General features: G+C 44.9%; 2 protein-coding genes across 2 annotated transcripts in view; both read right to left on the bottom strand.

The window, feature by feature from the left end:
* The window catches only part of LOC147796734 (structural maintenance of chromosomes protein 4-like), a 178,299-nt gene extending 155,049 nt beyond the window's left edge, over positions 1-23,250 (bottom strand). The window contains exon 1 of the mRNA XM_087145966.1: positions 23,194-23,250. The gene's annotated coding sequence lies outside the window, so the exon portion shown is untranslated. The remainder of the gene's footprint in view (positions 1-23,193) is intronic.
* smc4 (structural maintenance of chromosomes 4) lies at positions 1,409-23,268 on the bottom strand. The gene is made up of 25 exons (XM_022251347.2): positions 23,194-23,268; positions 21,224-21,323; positions 20,417-20,604; positions 19,580-19,774; positions 18,250-18,429; positions 17,244-17,408; positions 16,375-16,502; positions 15,791-15,931; positions 15,391-15,541; positions 14,761-14,925; positions 12,973-13,151; positions 12,405-12,645; positions 11,123-11,284; positions 10,513-10,553; positions 9,858-10,045; positions 8,871-9,103; positions 7,376-7,499; positions 6,714-6,903; positions 6,158-6,275; positions 5,951-6,020; positions 5,567-5,697; positions 5,156-5,335; positions 4,556-4,788; positions 3,676-3,859; positions 1,409-2,180 (listed from the first exon to the last, which is right to left on the bottom strand). The coding sequence occupies exons 2-25, from the start codon at positions 21,288-21,290 to the stop codon at positions 1,986-1,988; spliced, it is 3,849 nt and encodes a 1,282-aa protein (XP_022107039.2). The 5' UTR covers positions 21,291-21,323; positions 23,194-23,268; the 3' UTR covers positions 1,409-1,985.
* Positions 23,269-25,104: the final 1,836 nt, after the last annotated feature.

Below are 25,104 nucleotides of genomic sequence, written 5' to 3'. Positions count from 1 at the left end.
ACACATGTACACCATGTGTGCATGTGCTTTCCCCATTCTTCAGCTGGCAAAGTACATATAATTTGGCAAAATGCACTGGCAAGGTCTAATGATGACCAGGCATGTCAAAGATTGGCTACGTGAGACCTCTGTGACTGTAGGGTCAAAATAATGAGGTCAGGCTTTGTTTACATGTGTCCTTTCCCATGGCAGTGAGGTGGCATAGGATCTGTCCAGTCTCCGGTCACAGTGGCTATTTTTGACCAGTGTTTAAAACCTCTGTTTCTTTCACGGACTCTTCATTTCATTTAGAAATGTTTTTTTTTTGTTTCATTTGACTGAAAGGTTTCTTGCAATATTCAGCCGTTTGTGAAGCCACAAAAAAAATAATCGTATGCAAATAATACTAACGATTAAGCAACCTGTGGCTTTATGGTTCCGGTTCTGCCAGAAAATCCAAAAATCAATTTGACAGCTGTGCTGGATTACTCTTTTATTTAAATCCATTTGAGATATTTCTCACTTCATTGAACAGATAGCAGGCATAAATTTCACCCGAGTCACCCTCGGTGAATTCCAGAAAGACAACAAAATGAAAGAAAGTGAGTTGAGTTTTCATACTACCTACAGTGTCTCATTTATTACTCAAACAATCTGAAATAGAGACAGGAAAGAGAAATTGACACATCAACCATGTCAACACTCTGCTTTACAAAATTCACGAAAAATATAACCGATCAGGGAAGATAATTAGATCTATTAACCCTAACCCCTCGGGTGTATGTAAAATCGTATTGAAATTGGAGGATTTGGGACTGTTAGGTTTAAAAAAACCACCATACTCCATGAAGCATTCTTGCCATCTACAGACACCCAGCGACTTTCTGTACAGGGTTCTATTTACAAATTTGTTCGGGTGTAATGGAGTACAATCAAAGCTGTCAAGTGAGAGAGAAACCCGCAGACGGTACAAGAAAACGGTTCAGAAACTATAAAAGGGACTGCGAGTGCATTTGAATACAATGCATCCCCGTAGTGAAAGGGCAACAGGTATAATACTGTGCATCCTGAGCACATGTGCAGTACACATGTACATTTATTTACAGCAGGTGGATTGTTACAATGGACTGCAGCCCTATTGAAACACAATGTAATGTTTGTCCGGCTAAAAATATCTCTGAAGGTAGGCGAATCATTCTGCATCCGGTGACTGAATTGCACAACACAAAGGAAGGTTATCAGTGGGCAACTGCCACTGAACTGTGAACTGCAGAAGAACCCCTTCAAGAATGGTAGAGATTCGACCTCCAGTTTCGGGGATAGAGATTGCCTATCTTTGAAGTACATTCTAAACCTGGCAATTGTTAGTTTCAATTTCTTTGTCCTCTACTTCCACCAAAAATACTTCAATATTTGATTACAATTGATTACAATTTACACGTACCTATAAGACTTAAAGGTTTTCATGGTGAAAGAAACTAGATTTATAGTAAAGATTGCGGTAACACCATGTATTTATCTCTTCTTTGAGTATGTGTGGTTCTGAGAAGAACCTGTTGAAACTTTAATGTTTGGCCTGGATATTTGGAGACATTAGGTTGAAATGAGCTAACAGATGGTACCATGGCTACAATAGATGGAATGCATCACTAGAAAAAAGCAATCAGTGCTTGTCTTCATAAAAATGACATTTTGGAAATAAGCTTGCCTGCAAATGTACTCTTTTCCGGAAACATTCTGGCCAACTCATGCAACGTGTTTCTAATTGAAGGATTTTTTTTAGTGATATTTAACAAGGTATTATTGGTTATTTCTCTATTAACTCCAAAAAGTCCACCTTGCACCAGACTTGTTTTGTCAAGTATTTTTCGATTTGTTAACAGCAGTCAATTTGTGATTTTTCCCAGTGATCCCCGGAAATGTTGCATGGCTGAGTGAATCTGCCCACCTGCTATATTCTGACCGAGTTTTCATCTTCACCTGTCCAGGGCTGGGCTTTTGTGCCATCAGGGGCAGGTGATAGGGGGCTGCTGCTGCTGTTGTTGGTCCACCTGTGGCAGCTGGGCGGCCAGCTTGCGGGGATTGACGGAGACCGTCTTGGAGCAGTTGTGGGTCTTGTAGATGCCCACCAGCCGGTCAGCTAGCTCAAACATGTTGTTGCGCAGCGAGATGACGATGAACTGTGCGTTCTTGGTTCGCTCCTGTGTGGACAGCATGTGTGTACAAATTGAATAGTGGTCGCAAGCCACAAACTATCCAGCAGCGGGGTTGGAGCAATGAAAAATGAAATAATGACTTTTCAGGACTTTCATAGCACAAATCTTTCCTAATTATAGCTATGCTCATACTGATCTTGTGCTTGATCTTGTTATTTTGTACAAAATGCCAAGATTTGGTAACACTTGTAGTGCTGTAGTCAAGACAACTTAAGACATTCACAAGACCACACAAGACCAATACAAGACCGGCACAAGACCAATACAAGACCGGCACAAGACCAATACAAGACCGGCACAAGACCAATACAAGACCGGCACAAGACCAATACAAGACCGGCACAAGACCGGCACAAGACCAATACAAGACCGGCACAAGACCAATACAAGACAGGCACAAGACCGGCACAAGACCAATACGAGACCGGCACAAGACCAATACAAGACCGGCACAAGGCCAACACAAGACCGGCACAAGACCAATACAAGACCAATACAAGACCGGCACAAGACCACACAAGACCGGCACAAGACCAATACAAGACCGGCACAAGACCAATACAAGACCGGCACAAGACCAATACAAGACCGGCACAAGACCACACAAGACCGGCACAAGACCACACAAGACCGGCACAAGACCAATACAAGACCGGCACAAGGCCAACACCAGACCTCCAGTCTGAATTCAAGCCACAAGCTATTCAAATGAACTGCAACAAAAGCATTCCTTTGTCATTGTTCACTCTGTTACGTGTGACTGGTCTTGTGATGGTCTCAACTACAACACTGAAAACTGGAATGGTTACAACTCTAAATATCTGGAAATGTTGGGTCAAATTGGTCTTGGACAGTATTGCATTTTAATACTGCGATATTCGTGATAAAAATACTGCGATATTCATTAATACCGCGATATTCTTTGAAGTGGGGTATTGAGTGTTCGTCATAAAAAAACAGCGGCGATAAGCAGCGACATTCAACGCTAATGCCAACAACTACTTCTGACTTCCAGTTGGATCAAAACCACAAACACAATGACCAGGGCGAACAATAAAACTTCAAAGGCTTTGGGCTGGTGGGTTGGCAGTGGTTCAAGTTCCATGCTACCAGGTCTTAGGACACTGGATGACTTGTACCACAAAAGATGGAGTGGAATACAACGATATGGTGGTTTTCCTCTTTTTTCAAAGCAAAATAGCAAAAATACCATGGTATTGAACTCCATATCGTATTTACCGATATTTTGTCGGTATCTTTTGGTATTAAAAGAATACTGCCACATTTTGGTAATACCAAAATACCATCCAAGCCTAGGTCAAATACCATGGAATACGACCCCCTGCATTGACACCTTTGATTCATGAGAGGAATGCCTGCAAGTGTGAAGTTCAGGATTGAAATTCAGTTTTTAACGTGACATGTAAAGAAAGTTGCGTTCTGCATCACACTGCCCATGTGATGTGAGCCGGGTTCGCACCTTGATGTAGTGCCCCACGATGGAGACGTTCTTGAAGTCCAGGGCGGCGTCTATCTCGTCCATGACGTACAGCGGGTTGGGCTTGAACTGGTGCAGGGCAAAGACCAGCGACAGGGAGCTCAGCGTCTTCTCCCCGCCCGACAGGTTGCAGATGTTCTTCCAGCTCTTCTTAGGGGGTCGAACGCTGCCCAAAAAAAGGGGGTAATAGTTTAAAATGAGACTATAATTGGATCTGGACCACTTGGTAGGTTTGCAACTTTGCCTGGATTGTGTTCTGTGGGGCATGGTCCCTGGCTACTTGTTTACGGTATTTCAGGTTTAAAGGGCTTCTGACTAACGTCCCTTATTGGTGCCTGCAACATTTCCAGCTGCTGGGGATTAAAAAAGTAGAGACTGCCCTCGTGCCCGCTTGTTTTCAGTGTGAATCTGTTTTGAAAGGAGGCAATGTCTGAGCGCAGAATAAATAATAACATTCACTTCTGAATGACGGTCTGAATCGGTTGGCGTATGTGGAAATTGGCTACAAGCCTCAGAAATTTCTAGAATTATTTACACCTGTCTGGCTATATTTTGACTTGTGAATGGTAAATTTCATTCCTTCCTTTTAAGTTAACATTGAAATTTCTAATTAAAAATTGCACAAAAATGGATCTGTAAAAAAAAAGTGTGGCCTGAGGGACACAGTGATGTTTGTCTCTGCTTCAGAGCCCCCCGCAAAAAGGGCCAGAGAAGCCGAAATACACTGAGTTAGGGCCTGAAATTGGTTCAACAAATTGGCTTTAATGAAACACCTGACATCAGGCTTTGGCTTGAAAACTGGCATCCCCAAGGACGAATCTCTAGAGGACCATCATTACAGGCAGAAATTCTGGGGACCGACCTGAAGACGATACCCTCGGAGAAAGGGTCCAGGCTGTCCACCAGCTCCAGCTCGGCGTCCCCGCCCAGCGTGATCATCTGGTACATCTCCTTCAGGTACTCGTTGATGGAGCCGAAGCCCCTCATGAACATGTCCAGCCGCTGCTTGCGCATGTCCTCCAGGGCCCGGCGCTGGGCATTGCGGGTCTCGGTCAGGGCGTCGTACTCTGCCACCCGGGCCAGATAGGCCTCCTCCTGTAAATGAATCCAGATATAAGGAAATGACAGAGTAATATACCAATATTGACTGCTTCACGGTGTAATAGCTAAACTAGTCCCCATCTCGGGCTTGAACGCCACTTCCTGGGCCAAACAGGCTTCTTGCATATACCAGTCCATGTGTAGCAGACCAAAGGCATATGACAGGGAAATATACAAATATTGACTGCATCACAGTGTGACAGTCAAACTAGTCACCAACAGTGAGCCATTGTGCATTATATTTTCCCTCAGGGGTAGACGGGAAAAAAAGAATGCCCAACTATTGACTGATCTCCTTGGAGGGTTCATACTCTACCACCTGCTCCAGATAGGCCTCCTGCATATATCTGATATTGCCAACCTTTTTCTTGTATTGCTGTATGGCGGCCAGGTTGGGGCTCATCTTGGCCAGCTGCTCCTCGCAGACTGTGATCTCGTACTGCACCTCCTCCGTGTCAATGCCGGCCAGCTGCTCCTCGCTCAGTGCCTCTAGGGTTTCCGGAGTCTCGCCCACCAGAGCGTGCAGTTCAAGCTTGCCCAGCTGGTCCAAAAAATAGAAAATAGGACAGACAAATAAGAATGGATCTCCCCCACCCCATAAAAAGCCTGAGGCTATGTCTTAATTCCTTTGGCTAAGGCTTGGAATAGCATGCGCCTATGGAAGCTGCCGGGTGGCAATTGCAAGCAACTTCTCATAGGGGAGTGTGTTAACTCTCGGCCGCAAATGGTCATTTTTCAACATGGCTTAAGGCTTCACTGGTTCCCTGCCCACCTCTTTCTTCCAGTGTTTGCCCTTCTGCTGGTTCTCCTTGACCAGCGAGTCGTACTTCTCCAGCTCGTGCTTGACCTCCACCTGCCGCTTCTTGATCTCCGCCTCTTCCTGTTGCAGCTTCTCAAGCTCCACTGCGAGGCCAGACAGGATTGCAGACCGAAAAAAATAAAGACAACGCCAGACTGTGGTGAAGGGTACTTGGTGGCATCTCAACTTGGCAAACTGAATTTCAGGCCCCCATCCAGGGGCCTCTTCTGTCCTACGACCAATCTCGTTGAAACTTGGCATGCATATAAAGCACATCAGTTGTGAATATGATAGTTAAGTTTCAATTCAACCTGAGCGTATCAGTTGATCTAACGGATTCAGCTGCTGTGGACTGACCTTTGCTCTTCTCCAGCTGCCCCTCCATGTCCTTCATCTGCATCTCAGCCTCGCGGAATGCCTCCAAGACCTGGGCAATGTAAAATAACAAAAGGTCAGGTCAATACAGGGACAACTGTAATCTCTTACTGGGAATTGAGAGTGCAGGACAACGGGGGACATTGTAATAGCATCGGAGATGGTTTGCTGCGATATGTGCCGTCTCACTCTTGTGGCGTCGTCTTCGAGTCGTTTGAACTCTACTTCAATCTTCCGCATCGTCTCGGCGTTCTCTTTCTCCTCCTTCTCCATCGTCTCGACGCTCTCCTCTGCCCGCTTGATGTTCCTGAGATGAAGAAGGAAACCAGTGACATTGCGATGAGCATCGTCTTATCAGATAGCGCTCAGAGACTAAGATTAACGGAAGGGAAAGAGGAGTTCGCGAACATCAAAAGTACCCATTCAGTCTGGCCTTGGGGTTAGGCTGCCTTTCTATATGTGAAATTTTTTTCCTCCGTACAGTTTCAAGGAACAATCTCCACAACTTTCATGTACGGACCACAAAACACTCTAAAAACGCTTCTGTAGAAAGGCGACTTAATTCAGTCATATGTTTAAATATGAAATTGCTCGCTGGCAACCACTAAAAAACCTTAGCGGTCAGGGTTCACCACCATTTTCCTGTTCAGCATTTGAAATCTGTAGCAGCATCTCTCCTAGCTCAATGAAAACCTTTATCAATCTAACATGGACAAGGGCCAAGAATTGACCGTGGCTGGCCTACCTTTTGGCATTCTTGATGGCCACCTTGGCCTTGGTGATGCCGGCCGTGGTCTCGTCAATCTCCTTGGTCACCTTGTCCAGCTTGGCCTGCTGGGACTTCATCTTAGCGCTGCCTATCTCCATGATCCGGTCGTGGAGGGCCTTCACCTCTGCCTCCACCTTGGCGGCGGCATCGGCCACTTTGTTGTACTCTGGAGGAAAAAAACACCAGCGAAAATGTTCCTTTTCTTCCCTGTTGTTGACCAGAGGGCATGGTTAGAAGATGCTGAACAAGGCCTCAATCCTGCAATTCCATTTTGATCCATTTACCCTCGTTTAGTTTTACAGCACAAATATGCACAAGTGCCCAAGGTCACTCTCTTGCACGTTGGTGCAGTGCACAACATGACACAGCTGTGCTTCGTTGAGGTGTTTGCCAAGTGACCCAAAGAGTGACTTCAGCATAGGAGGGTTAAGGTACAGAAGCACAGTATAAAGAGAACTTTGGGTGTCCTTGAGTGGCCAGCCTGGCCCAAGGAGTCAAGAAACTGACTGCTTCATAGAGCTAGGACTGTAGGGAAGTCGTTGAGAATCCTGTAACCTGCACCAGCAACAATTTTTGCAACTTGTCCCGTCTGAGTTTGGAGATTGCTCTCATTTGATGGGCTCAACGGCTTGACTTACCCTTGGTGTATTTGGCAGCGTTCTTCTCCAGTGCGTCCATGTCGACGTCTTTGACCGAGTTTTTGTATTCCGCCTCAAGCTCCTTTATCTGGTCTCTCAGTGTCACTTCCTGCTCGGCCTTAGCCTTCAAGGGTAAGCATGGGCAAAAGCCAATTAAACCCCCATGAACCCCAACCCCCTAGGCTCCTGCACTAGAAAGCATACTGAACCCCACAAAATCCAACAGGCTCATGTACTTGTCTATGTAACGGTACAATGCAGGTCACTGTACCAGAGCTGGTGAACTCCAACAGAGTATGCCCGTAGGAGTTTGAGTGATGTGACATGGATGGGTCTATGCAGTATAGGATGACTTGCACTGAACAGTACCAAACCTGACAAAATCAAGCATAGTCCAACAATTGGTACAGCAACCCTGTGTGTCCCAACTCACACAGAATTCAACAACATCATCTCCCTGGGCCTTTCATCCCTAGTCTCACAAAGTTCAACAAGTTCATCAGGTACCGTGCCAAACCTGCCAAAACCTCACAAAACCTACTGTTGGGAGTATGGTAGGTTAGGGCCCTGGTAGTTAGGGTGAAGCATGGACAGTGGGTTGCCTCGGCACGCTTTGATTTACTGCGCACTGAGGCTCAAGTGGTAACCACAAAATGTTCATGTGTATTCTACCCCTCATGCACTACTTGCAGATGGGTGTTAACTTTCATGCAAAAAAGTAGTTCACATGCATCTTCAGTGGTGGTGGGCTTTCTAAGCCGAGACCTAGATCGACAATGCGGGCAAATCCGGTCCTCCCCTCCTGGTCCGTGGTCAATGTTGTCTCGTTACAACGGTCTGCACCCCAGTTGACCGGGGCGGGGGGGGAAAGCGGGGTTCTGGCATAGTATCCTTATTGTGACAAGTCTCAACCCCTCTGCAGATTGTGGCTCCGAACAGTACCATCTGGACTTGGCCCTTTAAACCCTGTGAGTTTCCTTAAGTGTCAGGAATTTCCCTGCAAATGTTCTGTGAGGTCAAATTTACTATGCTTTGACTGAATTATGAACCGGCGGCGAGTTGGACAAAAAAAATGCTGAACCGGGCCACAAGTTCAGACTTTTTGGATAAGGTCTTGAAAGGGGCCATTCCATGAGGTTGGGGCGCAATTTGCGACGGTGTCCTTGTTACATCCAAAATATTTATTACTCTGTAGAGATAGCACACACCTCTGTATTCAACCCTGCAAGATGTGTAACGATGTCAATTTGGAATCCACCTGCAGGGAAATAGCTGTTCATTTTTATGGAACCCATGTAACAAATGACACCGTCACAAATTGTGCCCCAACCACATGGAGTGACCCAAATCGAAATGTCTACATTGAGTTCCTTGAGAGCTTGGTCTCATTATGAGGCCGTGTCGGCATGGCGATTCCAGGTCTAGGTCCAATACAAGCATGAGGCTTTTGGACCGAGAGGACTAGCTTTTAATGTCAGACTGGGTGCGATCGTACCTTGATGTCCATGTTGTGCTTCTTCAGTGTAACCTTGGTCTCGTTCAGCTCCTTCTCCAGCTCGTGGGCGCCTTGCTCCAGCCCCCGCAGCCGGTCCCGGCACTCAGCCGTGGCGGCCCGCTTGGCCTCCAGCTCCCGCTCCATGGCGGCAAACTGCTCGGGCGTGACGTCCACCACCATGGCGCAGCCCATGCGTCCCTTGGCCACCTGTTTGCCTCCGCCGCTCATTGTGCCTGGAAATGTGTATTGAAGGCCGAGTTAATTCCAATAATAGATCTTTCTTTTGTGGTCAGGAAACTTTAATGCGAGCACAAAACTAAACGAAAACGTCACAAAGTGTTAAAAGGTAAGCAAAAAGAAAAGAAAAGAAAATAATGAATATTTTTGCTCTAAAATACTAACAAAAAATGCAATGGACAGGAGAAAGGGTGGATTAAAATTGATATTGGTTCCCCATGTACAGACGGCATTATAATGCCATGTGCAAAGTTGGCATCTCCATAACAACCTCTTGGTCACATGACATTGTGAATCACCCATATTGAATATGAGAACAGTCAACCTTCTGGTTGATCCAATATTTAAGTATTTGGTCGTACCAAATGCCCACAGATGCAGAAACAAACAACACAAAAAGTAAAACATCAACTTGAAAGAAAAGTAATTTTCAGCCAGTAGTTAGGCTGTTTCTGAGTTACTCAAACCACTTTCAAATACATGCTTGTAGAATGATATTTTACAATGAAATAGCTCAATTGTCCTACTTTTATTCCATTGATTTTTCACCTCTGAAAAGTTGTTTTTGAAATTAAATATTCAAGTAAATGATTACTGATTCAATAGTCTTTATGCAAAGAAGAGCAGCATCAAGCACGAACAAGAAAACCTGATTGTTAGGACCCTTCAAACTACACGTAACCGTGCCAGCCAATGATACAGAGAAGAGTTCAAGTAGCACAATTCCCCCCATAGCTCCACGGAAGTTACCTGTGGCCTCTATCAGCTGTCCGTTCAATGTGACCACGCGGTGGCGCTTGCTGCCCTGTAGGCCGATCCGCGTGGCCTGGTCCAGGTCCTTGGCCACCAGGGTGTTGCCCAGCGCGTAGTAGAAGGCCCCGGCAAACTTGGCGTCCTTCATGCGCACCAGGTCGTACAGGCGGGGAACGTTCTCCGGGCTGTTGGGCAAAGTGTTGGCACAGAGAAAAATGGGACAACATTTTATTTTTGTTGGATTGGCTGCTTGTGGAATGCCGTGAGTCTCGATTCAAGACACTTAGAGAAAGTGCCTCTAAAATCCTTCAAAGTTTCACCGGATTTTCGAAGACTGTGCAGAGAGCGGGGCGGGTGCATGTAGAGACCAGCCATTAAACTTTGCACTGGGCCTCCTGCTCCTTAAACATTAAGGTACCAAACATGTAGGGTTTGACTGCTGCAAAGTGGGGGGGTCTAAAATTCAAGGACATCCCCTGCCAAAATTTCCAGGGGAGTTTGGTTAAATTAAACTGAAGAATTCAAGTACCATCAGAAATTCTCAGCTCTGACAAATTTTTATCTGAATTTTCTTGTGACATCCTCTGCCTCTCACTACCTCTACAATAAATGAATAATTTTCAAGTGACTCTCATATGACAAGGACACTCACGCTGTGAACTTCTCTTTTGCACTCCGAGCTCGCTCTTCCATCTGAAAGTTAAAAGAAAGACGTGCCAAATGTAAAAGACCAGAATGCTAGACCCAGTATAAATCTGGAATCATGAGTTAATTCTTTGAGGCAGGGTGTCATTCAAATGCACCAATATGGTCCTGTCCGAATAATGTGGCTGTGGCCGGTACCATGGAACGGTGTAGCCATGTAACTTGGACACGGCCTATGTCAGGCTTTCTTGCACTTGGCAGGGTAACGGTGGTACTGTCAGTATACAAAACTGGGCCGAGCCCCTGGTTTGTTTTGATTGTCAGATCCTGTGGTGGCTGCCAGGGGAGGACTCTGACATTGTCCAATCTCGGAATAGGTGACCTTGGATCTCATTTCACAGAGCAGGTTTCTCGCATTTTGCATTCAAGTAGTAAAAAAGACAACCGAAACTCTTGAACCTTGTTTCTAATGAGACTTCAAACTTTGCGAAACATAACGAAAGAGAATTCCCAAACTGTCTAAAAATTGCATCCTTTTGGGTATGGCAGCGAAGATTTCTTCCACCAGCTGACATGACTCGAATGGGACGTCATCTGGGAGAATATCTGCCTGGTACCTTATCCATTGCAATGAAAGTGGCCACGCCCACGTTGTTATCCCTCAGGAACTTGACGCATTTCTCAGCCGTTTCGATGGTGTCCACCACGATGTTGTCCAGCGCACCGCAGGCGGTGGAGATGGCGACGTCATACTTGTCATCGATGGCTCCCAAATCCCCCTTTGGACCACAGGTAAAAAATATTGTAATTATCTTAATTTTTTAGAATCTAAATTTTCAGAGAGAGAAATTTATTCTGGGGCAACGTAGAGCTCCAGAAGAAAGCTCAAGAAGAAGAAAATTCACTTTGAAGTAGACAGAAGTGTTTAAGTAATACATTTGAAATGAGACTGGTTTTACAAGGAGCTAAAAACGGAAAACCTTTAACTTTACTTTACCATAGTCAAGTATCAAACAAAGTGGCACAAAAGCAAGTGTCTCGTTATCCATCTTGAAAACTGTTTTCATTCTTCCTTAACAAGGGTTTTATAACCTCTCAGTTCAAAATATGCTCCTAGGTGCCAAGGGGGGAGGGGATTATGAAGAAATGTTGGTTTTGATGTTGCAGGATAAATATTTCTTGGAAAACCCACGGAGTCGGGCAGGGCCAGAAAACCCAATCTGCATGGGCTGTAGAGGTGTCTAAGATTGATTGGCTTGCCAAGAGAGTTTGCGTTACTTGATAGAGTCCTGCACATACAGTGTGGAAGCTATCATTTCCCAAGGCCTGTCCTGTCAGCCAAGGCACTTATTAAATGTGACTGTCAGTGTCTGTCCGAACAGTGGCAGAGTTAAAAAGGGTCCCACAGAAATCTGAAAAGCAAATTCCATGCCTTCCCCCCCTCAGGACTTTTCATAGCACTAAAAGATGACAAATTTCCACAACATTCAACACAACTTTGAAGAGAAAAGTAGTTTGGTATTACCACCGGCAATTGCCACAGCCACTGGTGCAAGGACAGCCCGTTATTCATACTTATTCTGTTATCGTGTCAAAAGTGGCTCATCAAAACTAACCCTTGTATCATCTTGATTTCCATGACTTTTCCAAGACTTTTTTCCCCTCTGACAACAGAATTCCAGGCCACCTTACTAATTTCCCAATTTTCCATGACTTTTCCAAGACTTTTTTTTCCTCTGACAACAGGATTCCAGGCCACCTTACTAATTTCCTAATTTTCCATGACCTTCCGGGACACCTTTTTTCCCAGGAATTTCCATGGCCAATGAGGAACCCTGGTTGCAGCCACTCGGTAATGGCTTAGGCCCGCTCAGTGCAATTTGTGCAGAATGTGCTCACCAGTCTGCCGTAGATGCCTGGGATTCTGCCTCGTCGGGCCTGCTCCATCAGCCCCTCCAGGACCGCCCCCCGGTCCCGGGCCGACTGCAGGGAGCTGCGGGCCTCCTCCACCTTGCTGACCAGGGCGTGCAGTTCCTGGGAGGCCTGGGCCTCCGACTGCTTGGCGGCAGTCAGCTCACCCTGGGCCTTGGGCAGCTGCTTCTGGAGATCAGGGATCCGGCGCTCCAGTTCCTTGATGGAGCTTAGGGTGAGACAAAAATCAGGCTGTTTTTAACTATCTCCATTGGCATTTTCCAAAAACGACCTAAATCCTGCAGTATGAAGGAAACTAGTGGGACATACATCAGAATTTCCAAGCAAATCCAGACCCATACTGTGTGATATATCAGACATAATTTTTGTGAGAATCCGGACTAATACTGCTCAGCAAATTCATGCTCTAAGCACAAATCAGTTGGGCACCAGTCGCAAGACATACACAATGCATGCCATTTGGGCTGGTAACCTATTTCTGCTAACCAATTACTGTTTGTGCTTAGCAGTAGCATCCTTGTCATACTCAGCTCACCTCTTGCGTTCAGCCAGAGTGGCGGTGGCATTCTCCAGGTCGGTCCGGGCCTTCTCCAGCTTGGCCCTGGCGCTGTCCCACTTCCTGACCTGGGTGTCCAGCTCAAAGTCGGCCTCGGCCTTCTTGGACTTGGCCTCGTTGACGGCCTTCTGCATGCCCATCAACTGCTGCTCCTTCACCTGGTGGATTGAAGCAAGTCTCGTTACCGACTGAGTTATTATTCCAGGCTGGGTTGAATTTCATGACCTAACAGTTAGTGCTGAGTTGTGCTTACTACTGCAAGTGACAACTGCCACACGCGATTGCTTTGTCGGCACTGAAATGTCAGCAACTTTTCTGTCTGGGATTAAGCCTGCTTTTAATGTGCTTACGGCTTACGGTCTTCTACTAGCAGAAAAATTAGCAGCTCGTTTAGTTACTAGAATCAACAAGTTTGACAATATCACCTCAGTGGTGGAGCTACGCTGGCTTCTGGCCAAACAGCGAAATGAATATAAAATTCTCTGTTTGATCTGTAAGATTTTACAAGGTACGGCTCACGCATATTTAGAAGAACTACCCTACGTTGGCGACTTCGGACGTTGCCTTCGTTCAAACGCCCAAGGTAATTTGACCTTGTATTGGCATATTGTGGGAAATAATTAAGTACTATGGTGACAGGGCATTTCAAACCTGTGCTCCCAGGCTTTGGAATAATCTTCCACTGCCTGTTAGGGCCGTCGCTTCCTACGCTGTTTTTAAATTCTACATTTACCGTTTTAGGTAATGTGTATGTTGAAACATCAGATAGGCTTATACTTTTGTAATGTTTTTAATCTGGTCAATTTTATTTGCATCTTTTAAAGCATCAGTATTAAACTGTGATAGTCTTTTTGAATCTGTTATTAAGTTTTCATTTTTTCAAGGTTTTATATTCTTGATGTTTTTGTTCGAATGTCCAGCGCCCTGAGAAAGGTTTCTATGGAGGGTACTTTTAAAAGAAATTATAATTATTATTATTATTGGGAGTTTGGGCTCGTTCCCGATTTATCCAAACCAAACGTGATTGTGCTGCCAAGATGCCTAAAAAACTATGTAGTAAGGATATATATTTCCAATGGAATTCAGCTAAGCCCAGATGGGGGGGAGGGAGTCACCCCACCAATGAATACATACTCCTGAAAGCCAAGTCTGAATATGGTTAACCACTTGCTGCCGGGGACTCCGGTTTTGGACACGTATTCTTTATATGCGTAGCCGGGGTCTCTGAAATCGCATAAAGGGAACTGGGCCTTGTAACAAAAGGCCGTACTCGTAACAAAAGACCAGGCTGCTGGGCATTACCAACATTTTTTCACTGTCACAAGTGGAGATAATCAAGCCTTGTTTTGAAACAGTATACCACAGTTTGGGGCATTCAGTGTAAGCGGATTACCACCGGGGACAAAAGCGCTCCACCACCTCAGCGATGAGCCACACAGTACCACTGCATGCTAATCTGGCCCCTATTGAAAAGAGGTCAGCAGTGCACAGTGCCAGTTTCGTGAACAAAAGAAAATTACATAACACCGCACAATCTGGGCTCTTTTTACAAGGCGGCAGGCTTGGCTGAAATACTCCAGAGTCAATAGATGTCTGTCAGATTAGAGTAGACACCAGACAGTCCTTCACGTGGGTGTAAGTTTCCAGTAAATGAAGACATGAATGTTTAAAGAATTTTGAAAACAGAAAAAAAAGAAAATTATCCCATCCCAGCATCATAAATGCCCCCAGCGGGATGTGGCCAAGACAGATAGCGTTTCCACTTACATCTTTCTCGGCCTGCAGGTCCTGGGTCTCTGTCTTCAGCGAGGCCATGATCTCCCCCATCTTGGCCTCCTCTGCCTTCAGCCTCTTCTCCAGGGTCTCCTTGCCGGCCTCCAGCTGCGCAATCTCCTGCTCACTCTTGGCGGGGACAGCTCGCAGCTCCTCCAGCTGACGAAGAAAAGGAAGAATGGACTATGTACAGCCTTTGGCCTCGGGAAGTAATCAGTTAGTTTTCCAGATCAGGAGGGAAATTTGGAGGGGGGGGTTAGAAGCTTTATTCTCAAGTCATCATAACGAACAAGATGGAACAGAATCAAAGATGACCACATGTCCATGTGGCTGTGATTTCTTTCTCATACATGTAGCCCTAACAGTCCTCAATCCTCCAACAGGTGAAGGATTGAGGACTGTTAGGGTTAACTACGAGTGGTAGAAACGCAACTACAACTCTGCTGTGGCTGAATCAGCTAGCAGCGGCTGCGGGTGGCACATACAAATGAAGCGTGGGTTCAGCCGCTACTCGGTGACTTCTATAGGTGCCTGTGTTACAAACAGCCACAGCCGTGACAATCGGACGCAGCCATTATTATCTCCGAGCACCGAAGCCTCTTAACGTCTTTCAGACCCTCTCACCTTGACCCTCTCTTTCTGCAGGCTCTTGATGAGTTTCTTCTGCTTCTCCTTGGTGTGTTTCAGGTCTTCCCTGCACTTCACGTCCTGCTGCTCAAACTCGGCAAAGTCCGCCTTCTTCTGCTCGGCAATCTCGGACAGTTTCTCGTACGTCCTGCATTAAGACAAATTATTATCACAATCAGGGCTCTACAGTAATTAGTACATCTTACTATGAAATTTTAAACATTTTTGGAAAAAACGAAACTATATGAGAGGATTCGGGTTTAAAAACAGTTTAACAGGGCAATCTACTCATCAAGAGAAAAACTTGTCAACGTGAACAGCAAAGTTGATACAACGTCACATGACAACCGTCAGAGCAGAAATAGTCAGGTAGCGATCACGGCTTATTCCCTCTGACCTGAAGATCTTCTTGCTGTCCTTGGTCTTGGCCTTGTTGTCCTCGGCAAACTTGGCCAGCTCCTCCTTCATCTCCTTGTAGGCTTCTGCCACCTTCTCGCGTTTCTCCTCCGACTTCCTCTCATTTATGCTGCAGTCCAGGCTAAGGACGGGCAACAGACGAAACAAATTTTCCATGTCGCTCTAACACTGACTCCTTCAGAGACATGTTTACGCGAGGGACTTATCAACTATAATCTAACAGTGTCTCCTACTTTGCAGGATATTTTGAGCATTTCCAGCGGTATCTAGACGAGTGTAAAATACATCGGGTTGGGGTTCTTCTTTCCTTGATCATCCCAAAACTTAGTGACTTTTGCAGGATCTGGAATGTTCCTTCGTGATTACACATTACCAAGGAGTCAAGTGTGAAATACACACGTTTTCAAAGAGACTTTGCTGTCAGTTACTGGCATATGGACATTCAGTGATTTTGGAGCAAACTTCTAATCAGTTTTCCCATATACTGATTTTTTCCTAATAACAATTAGCACCAATGGAAAATAAATTCCACTCCAGACAATTTTTTTTGGGGGGGGGACTTACACATATTTGCTGAAAAGTTTGTGCTTCTTCTTGGTGATTTCGTTCTCCGTCCTGAGAAATTCCTGGGCCTCCTTCATGGGTTTCTCCAGTTGCTCCATCTCCGATTCCACTGCCTTCACCCGACCCAACTAAACCGAGAGATCAAACACCTAGTTGTTTATTGCAGAAATGTAAGGGCTGGTCCGTGCACCGCGCAAGAGCTACATGTTCAGAGCAAAGGAAATCTATGAGAGTTTCTGCACGATCACGGCCTCCCATTTTCCCTTGTCATTTTGCAGTCATGCGAGCACACCGTAATGTCAGGTGACCATGAGTTGTGGCCTTGGGAAGCTAAAGCCAATTGACCACTTTCTTACCCCCGTCTACCTAGCAGTATAAATGGGTGCTGGCATTACCCGCGGAGGAAAAAGGGCATATTCTCAGTCGTTTCATGCCAAGAGAACCGGGGCTGTGCTGATTATTCGGATTTAGATTCAGATCGACTCATGGATGTATCCGAGTGGATTGCAAGGTTCCTAGAGAATCTGTAAAACGAATTCCAGGACTTTTCCCGGACTAAAATACGACAATTTCCATATTTAATGCTATTTTGCAGGGAACAGCTGTTTAGTCTTAAAGAATGGCTGACTGCCATAGCCACTACTAAGACTAAGAATTAACCTGGAAATTTATGTTTATTCCATTATCACATCTGAAATAACCCATTACAAATAACCCTTCCAGGTTTATGATTTCCATGACTTTTTCTCCTCCGACAGCAAGACTCCCACGACAAATTTCCACAACTTTCCAGGACAATGTCCCCCCTCCCCCCGGATTTTCCACGACCCTGGGATCCCAGTCCTCAATCCCCCCCTTGCCCTGCGTACCTTCTCTCCCCGCTCCTCGTTGAGCTGCTCCACCGTCTTGGCCAGCTCTTCGATGGGCTCCTTGAACTGGTTGCTCCCGATGATGTCCTCCAGGTACTCCAGCATGCCCTCCTCGTGCTCCGTCTGGGCCTTGGGCTTCATCATGGCTATCTGCTCCACCTCGCCCTTCATGGGGTGGGGTGGTGGGTGGTGAAACAGAAAGACCTTCCATGAGAAGGCTTCGTGGCTGAGACCAAGGGTAACCAGGAGTGAGATTGGACTCGAGGAAAATGCAAAATGTCCAAGAAATGACCACCAGAGGTTTTGAGGCTTCAACAAGCATAGTGGTATACATTGGTGTTATCCTATGAAGGCACCCCTTGTAATATCTATTTCTTGCCTTCTATATCAACTGTTACAAATAAAACACCTCAGTGGTAAAGTCAGGAGTTTCTAGACTGTGGAAAAAAATTGCTGTAAAGTTCTTGAAGGACATCTGTTGAAATAAAAAACCATCCTGAGGAAATCTCCACACCAGGCTTTTTCCTTACTTCAGCTTTGTTCACAGCTCGCTGTTTAGGTTTAAGTTTCCTTTAGTCTCAAAGTCTCTAGTTTGGCTACAGACACCCCAAACTGTTTGAAGCAGGGCCAAATTCATTTGGTTCAGTTTTGCAACCTGGGAGGTTGCTGAAGCAGAACAGCCACAAGTTTCAAACTTCCCCAAATATCTCGGGAATAGAGGCAGTGCCAAGGGCTATTTTTCAAACACTGGTTTGTCTGTCTTCAATTTCGGCCAACAAACTTGGCCCTGCACTTCTGACAAAAAAAAACAAGTATGTTCAAATCTTGTGAAATAGATGAAAAATTAATCACTAATAGCCATTCCCGTACGGTGGGACGTAAGTTGTAAATCCCAGGTCATCGAGCTGTCTTCCAAAGTTGTAAGAGGTTCACACAACAGTTGTCATACTTTGAGTCTCCAGATGATCGGAAATACACCAACAATGCAGACTCGAAGTCTTTGTACCTGTAAGATCAAGAAGCGGTTGTGATCCAGGTCAACGCCGCTCAGCTTCAGCAGGGCCGTGACGTCCTTGAAGGACGCCTTCTTGCCGTCCACGTAGTAACTGCTGCTGCTGTCTTGATAGGCGGTGCGGGAGACTACGAAGGCACTGTTAGGCACCACCTTGTAGTCATTGTCACCAGGCTATATTGATGGGAAAATGATTCACATATTAATGACCTGGGGCCAATTTCACGGAGCTGTTTAATTAAAAGTTGGCAGAAAAGTCGTGCTAACTTTAGCAGAAAAATTTGCTGACCTTAAGCACTATTTTATGGTGGTGCTTGGCGTTGTGGTGCTAAAGGCTGGGCGCGCACAGAGATTTCTATTCACAGCCGCTAAGTTCAAGCAAAGTATTCCTCTAAGGTAAGCATACCATTGGCTGTGCTTACTGCTTACAGTCTCCGAGAAACACTTGGCGCCTCTGTTAGCATGAAATTGTGTGCTAAGCAGTACCGTGAAATTAGACCCAGGTTACAGAAGTTTGACAACTTGATTTTAACAGTATCACCGAGCTGATCCTTGGAACTATCTAGGCTGAAAGTTTTGCTGAATAGTTAAATCCAGTGACCTGTAACATGACGTCATACTTTGTCTGCATGAGTGCTTTCCTATGGCGGTGAGGTTGGCCGCGATCCAGTGAGTCCTCATAGGAAAGCCCACATGTACACAGAGCGTGTCATCATTATCTTTTAGGTCCAATGAGAGGCCTGCTCAGTATAACAAGACCCAACCGTCGAGGGGTTGGAGAAGAAATCTACAAGACCGTCAAGCCAAGGAATGGGGGGACTCTTGGGATGCTTGATGGCGGCAGACATACTGGTCACACCTGATCAGTCCGCTTACTGTTTGTGTCATTTTGAATATGCGTAAAAATATTAGCTGAACTTTGACACAGGCAATAATGGACTGGTCCTGTGGGGCAACCCCCAACAAATCTCACTGTAACAATGACAATAATAAGACTACAGCAGCCTTTAGGACTTTACAAGTCATGCTCACTCCCAAAAAGCTACAATTATGTAAAATGTGCATTTGGTTATTATGGTACAGAGTGCAAATAAGTAGCAAGGGTTGAAAGATTAAACCTATTATTCTAATTCTTAAAAAAATCCTGACATCCAGAAAAAACACCTGACTTTCCCAATCCGACGGAGACAAGTATTTCTGAGGCTGTGTGCGTACTTGGATGTTTCTAGCGTACATGTACGATGCCTCGGTACGTATTCTTGAATGCTGTCGGCAATAATTTACAGAAAGTTGAGACATCAATGCAACAGGCCAAGGCTGTTACCCCAGTGTCGATGATCTTCTGGAAGTGGACCGCCACGGAGCAGCTGGTCAGGTTCTGGTGCTGCTCCGACTTGTGGATTAGGACAGACAGCTTCTTGGAGCGGATCTTGGCAGCACGGTAGCCAAACACAAACAGCATGGAGTCGATCACGTTGGACTTGCCGCTCCCGTTGGGTCCGATGATGCAAGAGAAACTCTGGAGGGAAAAGTGGCAAAGTTTCAAATGGAAAGATCACAAGCGTGAAATTTTACTAGTCAGTGAAGGCAGTAGGATTAGTTGAAACAAGACGAACTGCAGCAAAGCTTGGAATGAGTCCAGTGAAGTTACATGTAAATGCCACAGCAATGATTAAAATGTAATCCGCTCTGAGCGGAACAAAAAAAGAGGGTGCCTGTAACCACCTGTCCTCCTTTTGCCGATCGGGGCAGATTGTCAGAAAACAAAGCAAACTCTGGCAATCTTGAAAACAATTCTTATTTATTACACCGGTAGCCATACAATGGTTTGCAATCTTTCCAAAATTTGATACAAATGACAAATACTTGTACAGTCACAACAGTGTAAGTAATTATGTTAAAAATGTTCCAGTTCTAAAATACCAAACACATTCAATATCCCATATGGTAGAAGATTTTCCTTTGGTTGTCAACCTTTATGTATTCAGGACTTCACCTGCCATTAGTTTTTGCCAAGAGTACTTGGTAACTATTTTGTGAGTTCTCAAAACCATAGCCATAAGCAGATCTTTAATTAGTACATTCAAAGTTTCAAGAGCTGATAAAGAGAGTTTGCTCTGAGAATTACAGGTGTTCAAACAATTTAGGGTCCTTGAACTACCTTGTGAAATGGTCCAAGAGAGACCTTCCCGGCATAGGACTTGAAGTTTTCGGTAACAATCTTGGAAATCATGAGCCTGGGCTCGTCCGGAGATGGCGCTTTGGCGACGCTGGTCTGGGAAGTGTCCATGGGTGCTTCGGGACTTTTGGTTTGAGGAATGCCAGTCTGGCTTGGAGAAGGCTCATTTTCTTGGGGGAGGGAATAAATGAAGTCATGCTTAGGACTTGTTTCAGTCTTAAATCGGTTAAATCACCCAGTTTATACAAGCGTAGTGTACTTTTGACCTTTTATACACTATCAGCAACAGAAAAGTCCAGTTTTCAATCTTCTTTTGAGTGAGCCGTGTATGATATAAACTGGAAAGACATCAGATAAAGGTAGTCTTTGGCATTTATTTCCAAGATGAAGGAACGTGAAATAACATTTTTCTCACAGCTGAGCTCAGAAGTTTGAAAAACACAGGAAATAATAGATCGATTGCGCCCACTAGATCACAAGACCTGTAGTAGGTATCAAACATCAACAAATAAGACGTCCTCCAATAGCAAAGTGTGTCATAAGTGTCGTTAACCAAAATAGTGCTGCCGGCCGGTAAAGTACTCAGACTACTGATGTGCTTAGTACTATACCGAAAAACGGCTTCATTTTTGGTAAACAACACTTAAAACACACTTTCCTATGGTAGGAGGGCATGTTTGTTGATATTTGACACCCACTGTAGGTCTTTCGACTCAGAGAGCGCACTCCGTCTATTGCTCTGTTGATGGCGAAAGCGGATGCAGGCACACTTTTCTCTTCTGTCGTTACCTTTATTCTCTTGTGATTCGGCATCGGTCTCCATTGGTTGATTTGGTTCATCTACCGGTCCATCCATTTTGAATTATGCTGAATAGATGCTCTCAAGGCACTGTCAAATAAAAGGAAGGGGAAAAAAAGTGAATTACAAACATCCAGTGGGCAAGTTCTAACCGAGTAAACAGTGAGGTTACAAGAATGGGTACACGTGAGGGTAGATATGGTTGTGTTCAGCCATTGGCACCGATATGGCAGCATCGGGCTAGTAGTATACTCCTAAGGGAGCTGAGATGGTTTCAGGAATGTTCAGATGTTGTGAGCCCACTGTGCGAGGATAATGATAATATGTCAGCACCTTTAAATGCTTGGATATTATTAAAAGACTTTGACACCTGTGTCAGTGCCCGGCAGGTAACCAGACCTTCACTCCCAACAGGAAGATGGCTGTTTCAGTCAGTCGTAATACACAAGTAATAATGAATATGTTCATCAGCTGCTCGTGATAATAAGTAAGCTAATTCATAATAACAATATACATGCAGTTTCCCACTGACATGACTGAAATCTTTATTTCAGTAGCACCATTGGACTTTCACAGGTTTCCAGAGCGTGTTTTGTAAAAATAGTTTGCTCCCCGGGCCGGACGCTTACCATGACTCCCTACAAAAATCCCACGGTTCGAGGCAGGTATGGCCCATTGTGCCCACAGAAACACTGCACACCCTCAGAGAGTGCACCTGTGCCATGGACGTCTTTTCCTACCTCCATGCCTGTACTGTCATGACCCTGACTGTCTCTATTTCAAACAGGCCCAAGCACAAATATAAATTGCTCACGTAAAATGGCTCAATTGCTTAAGTTTCCAATTTGCACACTTTCAAAGACTGCGCTGAGTGAGGGCCACTCAACGTTTCACTTCACTAGCACGTGACCGGTGCTCATCTGTCAACATGGTCGAAATCTGCTGTCGTGCCTCAGCCAGTTTTTCTAGACATTCTAGCGGTTGAAGGTTATTCCATTTATCGCACTTATGTCTGCCTAGTCTGGTTTGACGTCTAGGTATTAAGGGGGAACCCTCCCTTCACTTGGGGATTGTATACTTTGGGACCTCCCAGTTTTGTGTCATTTCAATCTTGCAAAACTGATAAGTCCCTCTAGAAAGAAAGGCAACATTCTTTTTGTTGCGCTGACTCTGTTTTTTTGAAATTTCAAATTGTAAATTGTGAGAAAATGTGACTTTCTTATACAGGGATTTGTATGTTTTCCCGTTTTTTGCTGCAACGTGATAAAAATAAGTAAAATGCCCAGGGCCCTATTTGGTGTAAAGGTTAAGAGTATGGTCAATAATTCAGATTTTCCCAGGCATAGAGGACAACACCATTTGGCCCCTTTGAGTCCCAAGCATGAAATATGGAACAGCCACCAACTGACCAATCCAATCAGAGGGAAGAACCAAGACTCAGTGATGTCATCCTGACCATGAGAATGCTAACCTTAATGTTACACACGATCAGGTTGGGACTAAACCTCAATCTAGCTAAGTCCCTTGTTTCTGCTTATGTCACTGGTTCAAACGGCAGTGACGTCATTTTTAACAGATCACATGATAATGATGTAATTTTCCTACGAGATTTAGGGAAAATAAAATTTGAAATGCCAGCAGCCAATATGATCGCCCTTGCCATTACATTTGGGGTCTAACTGACGTCCGCCCGTGGGAGGGGGGCAGACCCCCACAGTTCTGGGGGTACGACATCATGACGATCGGGCGAACGAACGACGTACATGATGTAGGACACGTTTGTACGTCATCATGCATGTCAATTATTGTGTGCAGTCAAACAAACTTAAAACAGAATATTGAGTATTGGAAAAACTTTTTTGTGAAAACTGTTTTGAAGCATGAATCCACATTACACATCAAATCGAACAAAAAATACAATTCTGACGGCCAAACAGTACAAATAGCGGTACAAACTTACTCAAAGTCTCCAAAAATCCGGCCACTGTGAAGAATTGAATATGGCGCTGTACGTTGACCGCCTTTTTAACAAAAGCTTTGATTGGCTAATCTGAGAGCTATTTAGGCTCGTTCAATAATGTGAATGAGGCCTTGTCTGAAATGGGCTTTTAGAGCTACGGCTAGGTCTATTGTTTGTGTGTCTTTGCGTGTTTTTATGGAGTGAAGACCTATTTTCAAGATGTACTTTGCGTTGGAGAGATGTTAATTTATATTATGGGGTAATTTATATTTCGTTGCGTAAGGGCATTATAGACCTAGCTCCAAATAACGGCAGATGCACAATGTTTTATAGTCACTTCGCCCATTTACCACTTCGCCTAATTGTCACTTCGTCCATTTGCCATTCGCGGCACGTCACTTCGCCTTCTGCTCTGCTTTTGTCAACTTGAACATCATTGAAAGGAGAGGAAGACAGAAAAACAATTGCTCAATCCCTCGAAAATTCATCCTGAATGCCAGAAAAGATAAAGGATTAACCAATTAACAAGAAGTGGATTTTGAGACAGTCAGGGTTTTCTTTGACGTTGAGCCGATGCAAAGCTAAAAGCGGCCCGGGCGCCGGCGCTGCGCAGGCACATAGCGAGCCTCAGGCTGAGAACCAAGTCGAGGAGGCCTTGTACACTCAAAAACTGACATGACATTATCAGAAACTTCCGAAATATTTCAGGGATATAATCCTTGCTCTATGCAGAATTAGAGTCGTCTTCAAGCATCAATTAGTTTAATTTTTCGTCTTTCAGGAGGTCTCAGTGCCCACATAGTAGCTGTTGCAAAACTGAACTTCAGAGCGTTGTGACAGAAATTACCACGCTTTTGAAAGTGCTTTTATTGTGTCTAAGTCTTGATTTTGATTAGTGTATCAGCAAAGTTACACACAATAAACCAGTGAAAAGATGAAGAGGCTTGTCGGTTAATCACAAGCCTACTTGCTCGTGAAACTACTATAGGGCGTGCACATACCACGCGAAATCTTAATTCAGTGTGTGGGTGGATGACTCTTGGGACAGGGATGAGCGAAGTGGCACGTGGGCGAAGTGGTAAATGGGCGAAGTGGCAAATGGGCGAAGTGGTAAATGGGCGAAGTGAAAAACACCCTTCAGGGTGCACCACTGCAAATAAATTCCCATAGACGGCAGTGATAAATCCCCATACTTCACAAATATTTTAAAAATACTCACAACTCTCACAGGTGTTCAGGCTGCACAGAAAAATAATGTTCCACATGTCCTCTTTCATTTTCCTTTCAATTTTCGGGGGGTTGACCAATGAATTTTTGAGAAATTTTCACCAGAAGCAGACCACCCCTAAAATGCAGAAAATGTCCCTGTCCAGAAAAGTAGCCATTTTGAAAAACCCTCCCTCAGCAAAATGGCTCAAATAGTGCCACTTTTAAACCCGATTGCATCCAAATTGCTCAGAATTGGAAGCCCCGAGTCCGGCCCAGAGGTCCAGTCTCATATTTCTTGAATTCCTCAGTTCCATGGCTCTCAGGACCCTCTAATATAGAATATTGTGAGTCTATAACTTTTATTAACGAGCTCGGCGGACATATTTCTGGCCTAATTACCAGGGTGCACCCTTCAGTCTGTACGTCTGTATAAGGGGGGGAAGGCCATTCGAGAACAAAATACTTCTTCGCACGTGCTATGCATGATTGATGTGCCCGAATAACCTCAGAGAACTCGGGCTTCATTTTACGTTTGCGCTAAACGCGGGTTGGCATACCTAACCGCCGGCCCAAATTCTTGAAGCCATATAAATGTATGAATATTTAGTTATTTTTAAAGTACTACCGTAATCAATGAAAATGCAGTGGGAAATAGGTACAGTATATCACCAGCTGATTTGCATAATGTTCCTGCCAATTAAG

The sequence above is a fragment of the Acanthaster planci genome, linkage group LG14 (genome assembly GCF_054643075.1).
Source record: "Acanthaster planci isolate LZ-2023a linkage group LG14, COTS_SCS, whole genome shotgun sequence".
Taxonomy (NCBI): Eukaryota; Metazoa; Echinodermata; class Asteroidea; order Valvatida; family Acanthasteridae; genus Acanthaster; species Acanthaster planci.
This window is presented reverse-complemented; position numbering and strand designations above follow the sequence as displayed.

Bases quoted from the DNA above. Each gene is read 5' to 3' on its own strand.
- smc4 (XM_022251347.2), bottom strand. From the start codon at position 21,290: ATGGATGGACCGGTAGATGAACCAAATCAACCAATGGAGACCGATGCC. The intron at 16,503-17,243 runs GTACGCAGGGCA...CTCTCGGTTTAG, and splicing joins ACGAGGAGCGGGGAGAGAAG to TTGGGTCGGGTGAAGGCAGT. The intron at 10,046-10,512 runs GTGAGTGTCCTT...TTTGCCCAACAG, and splicing joins GCAAAAGAGAAGTTCACAGC to CCCGGAGAACGTTCCCCGCC.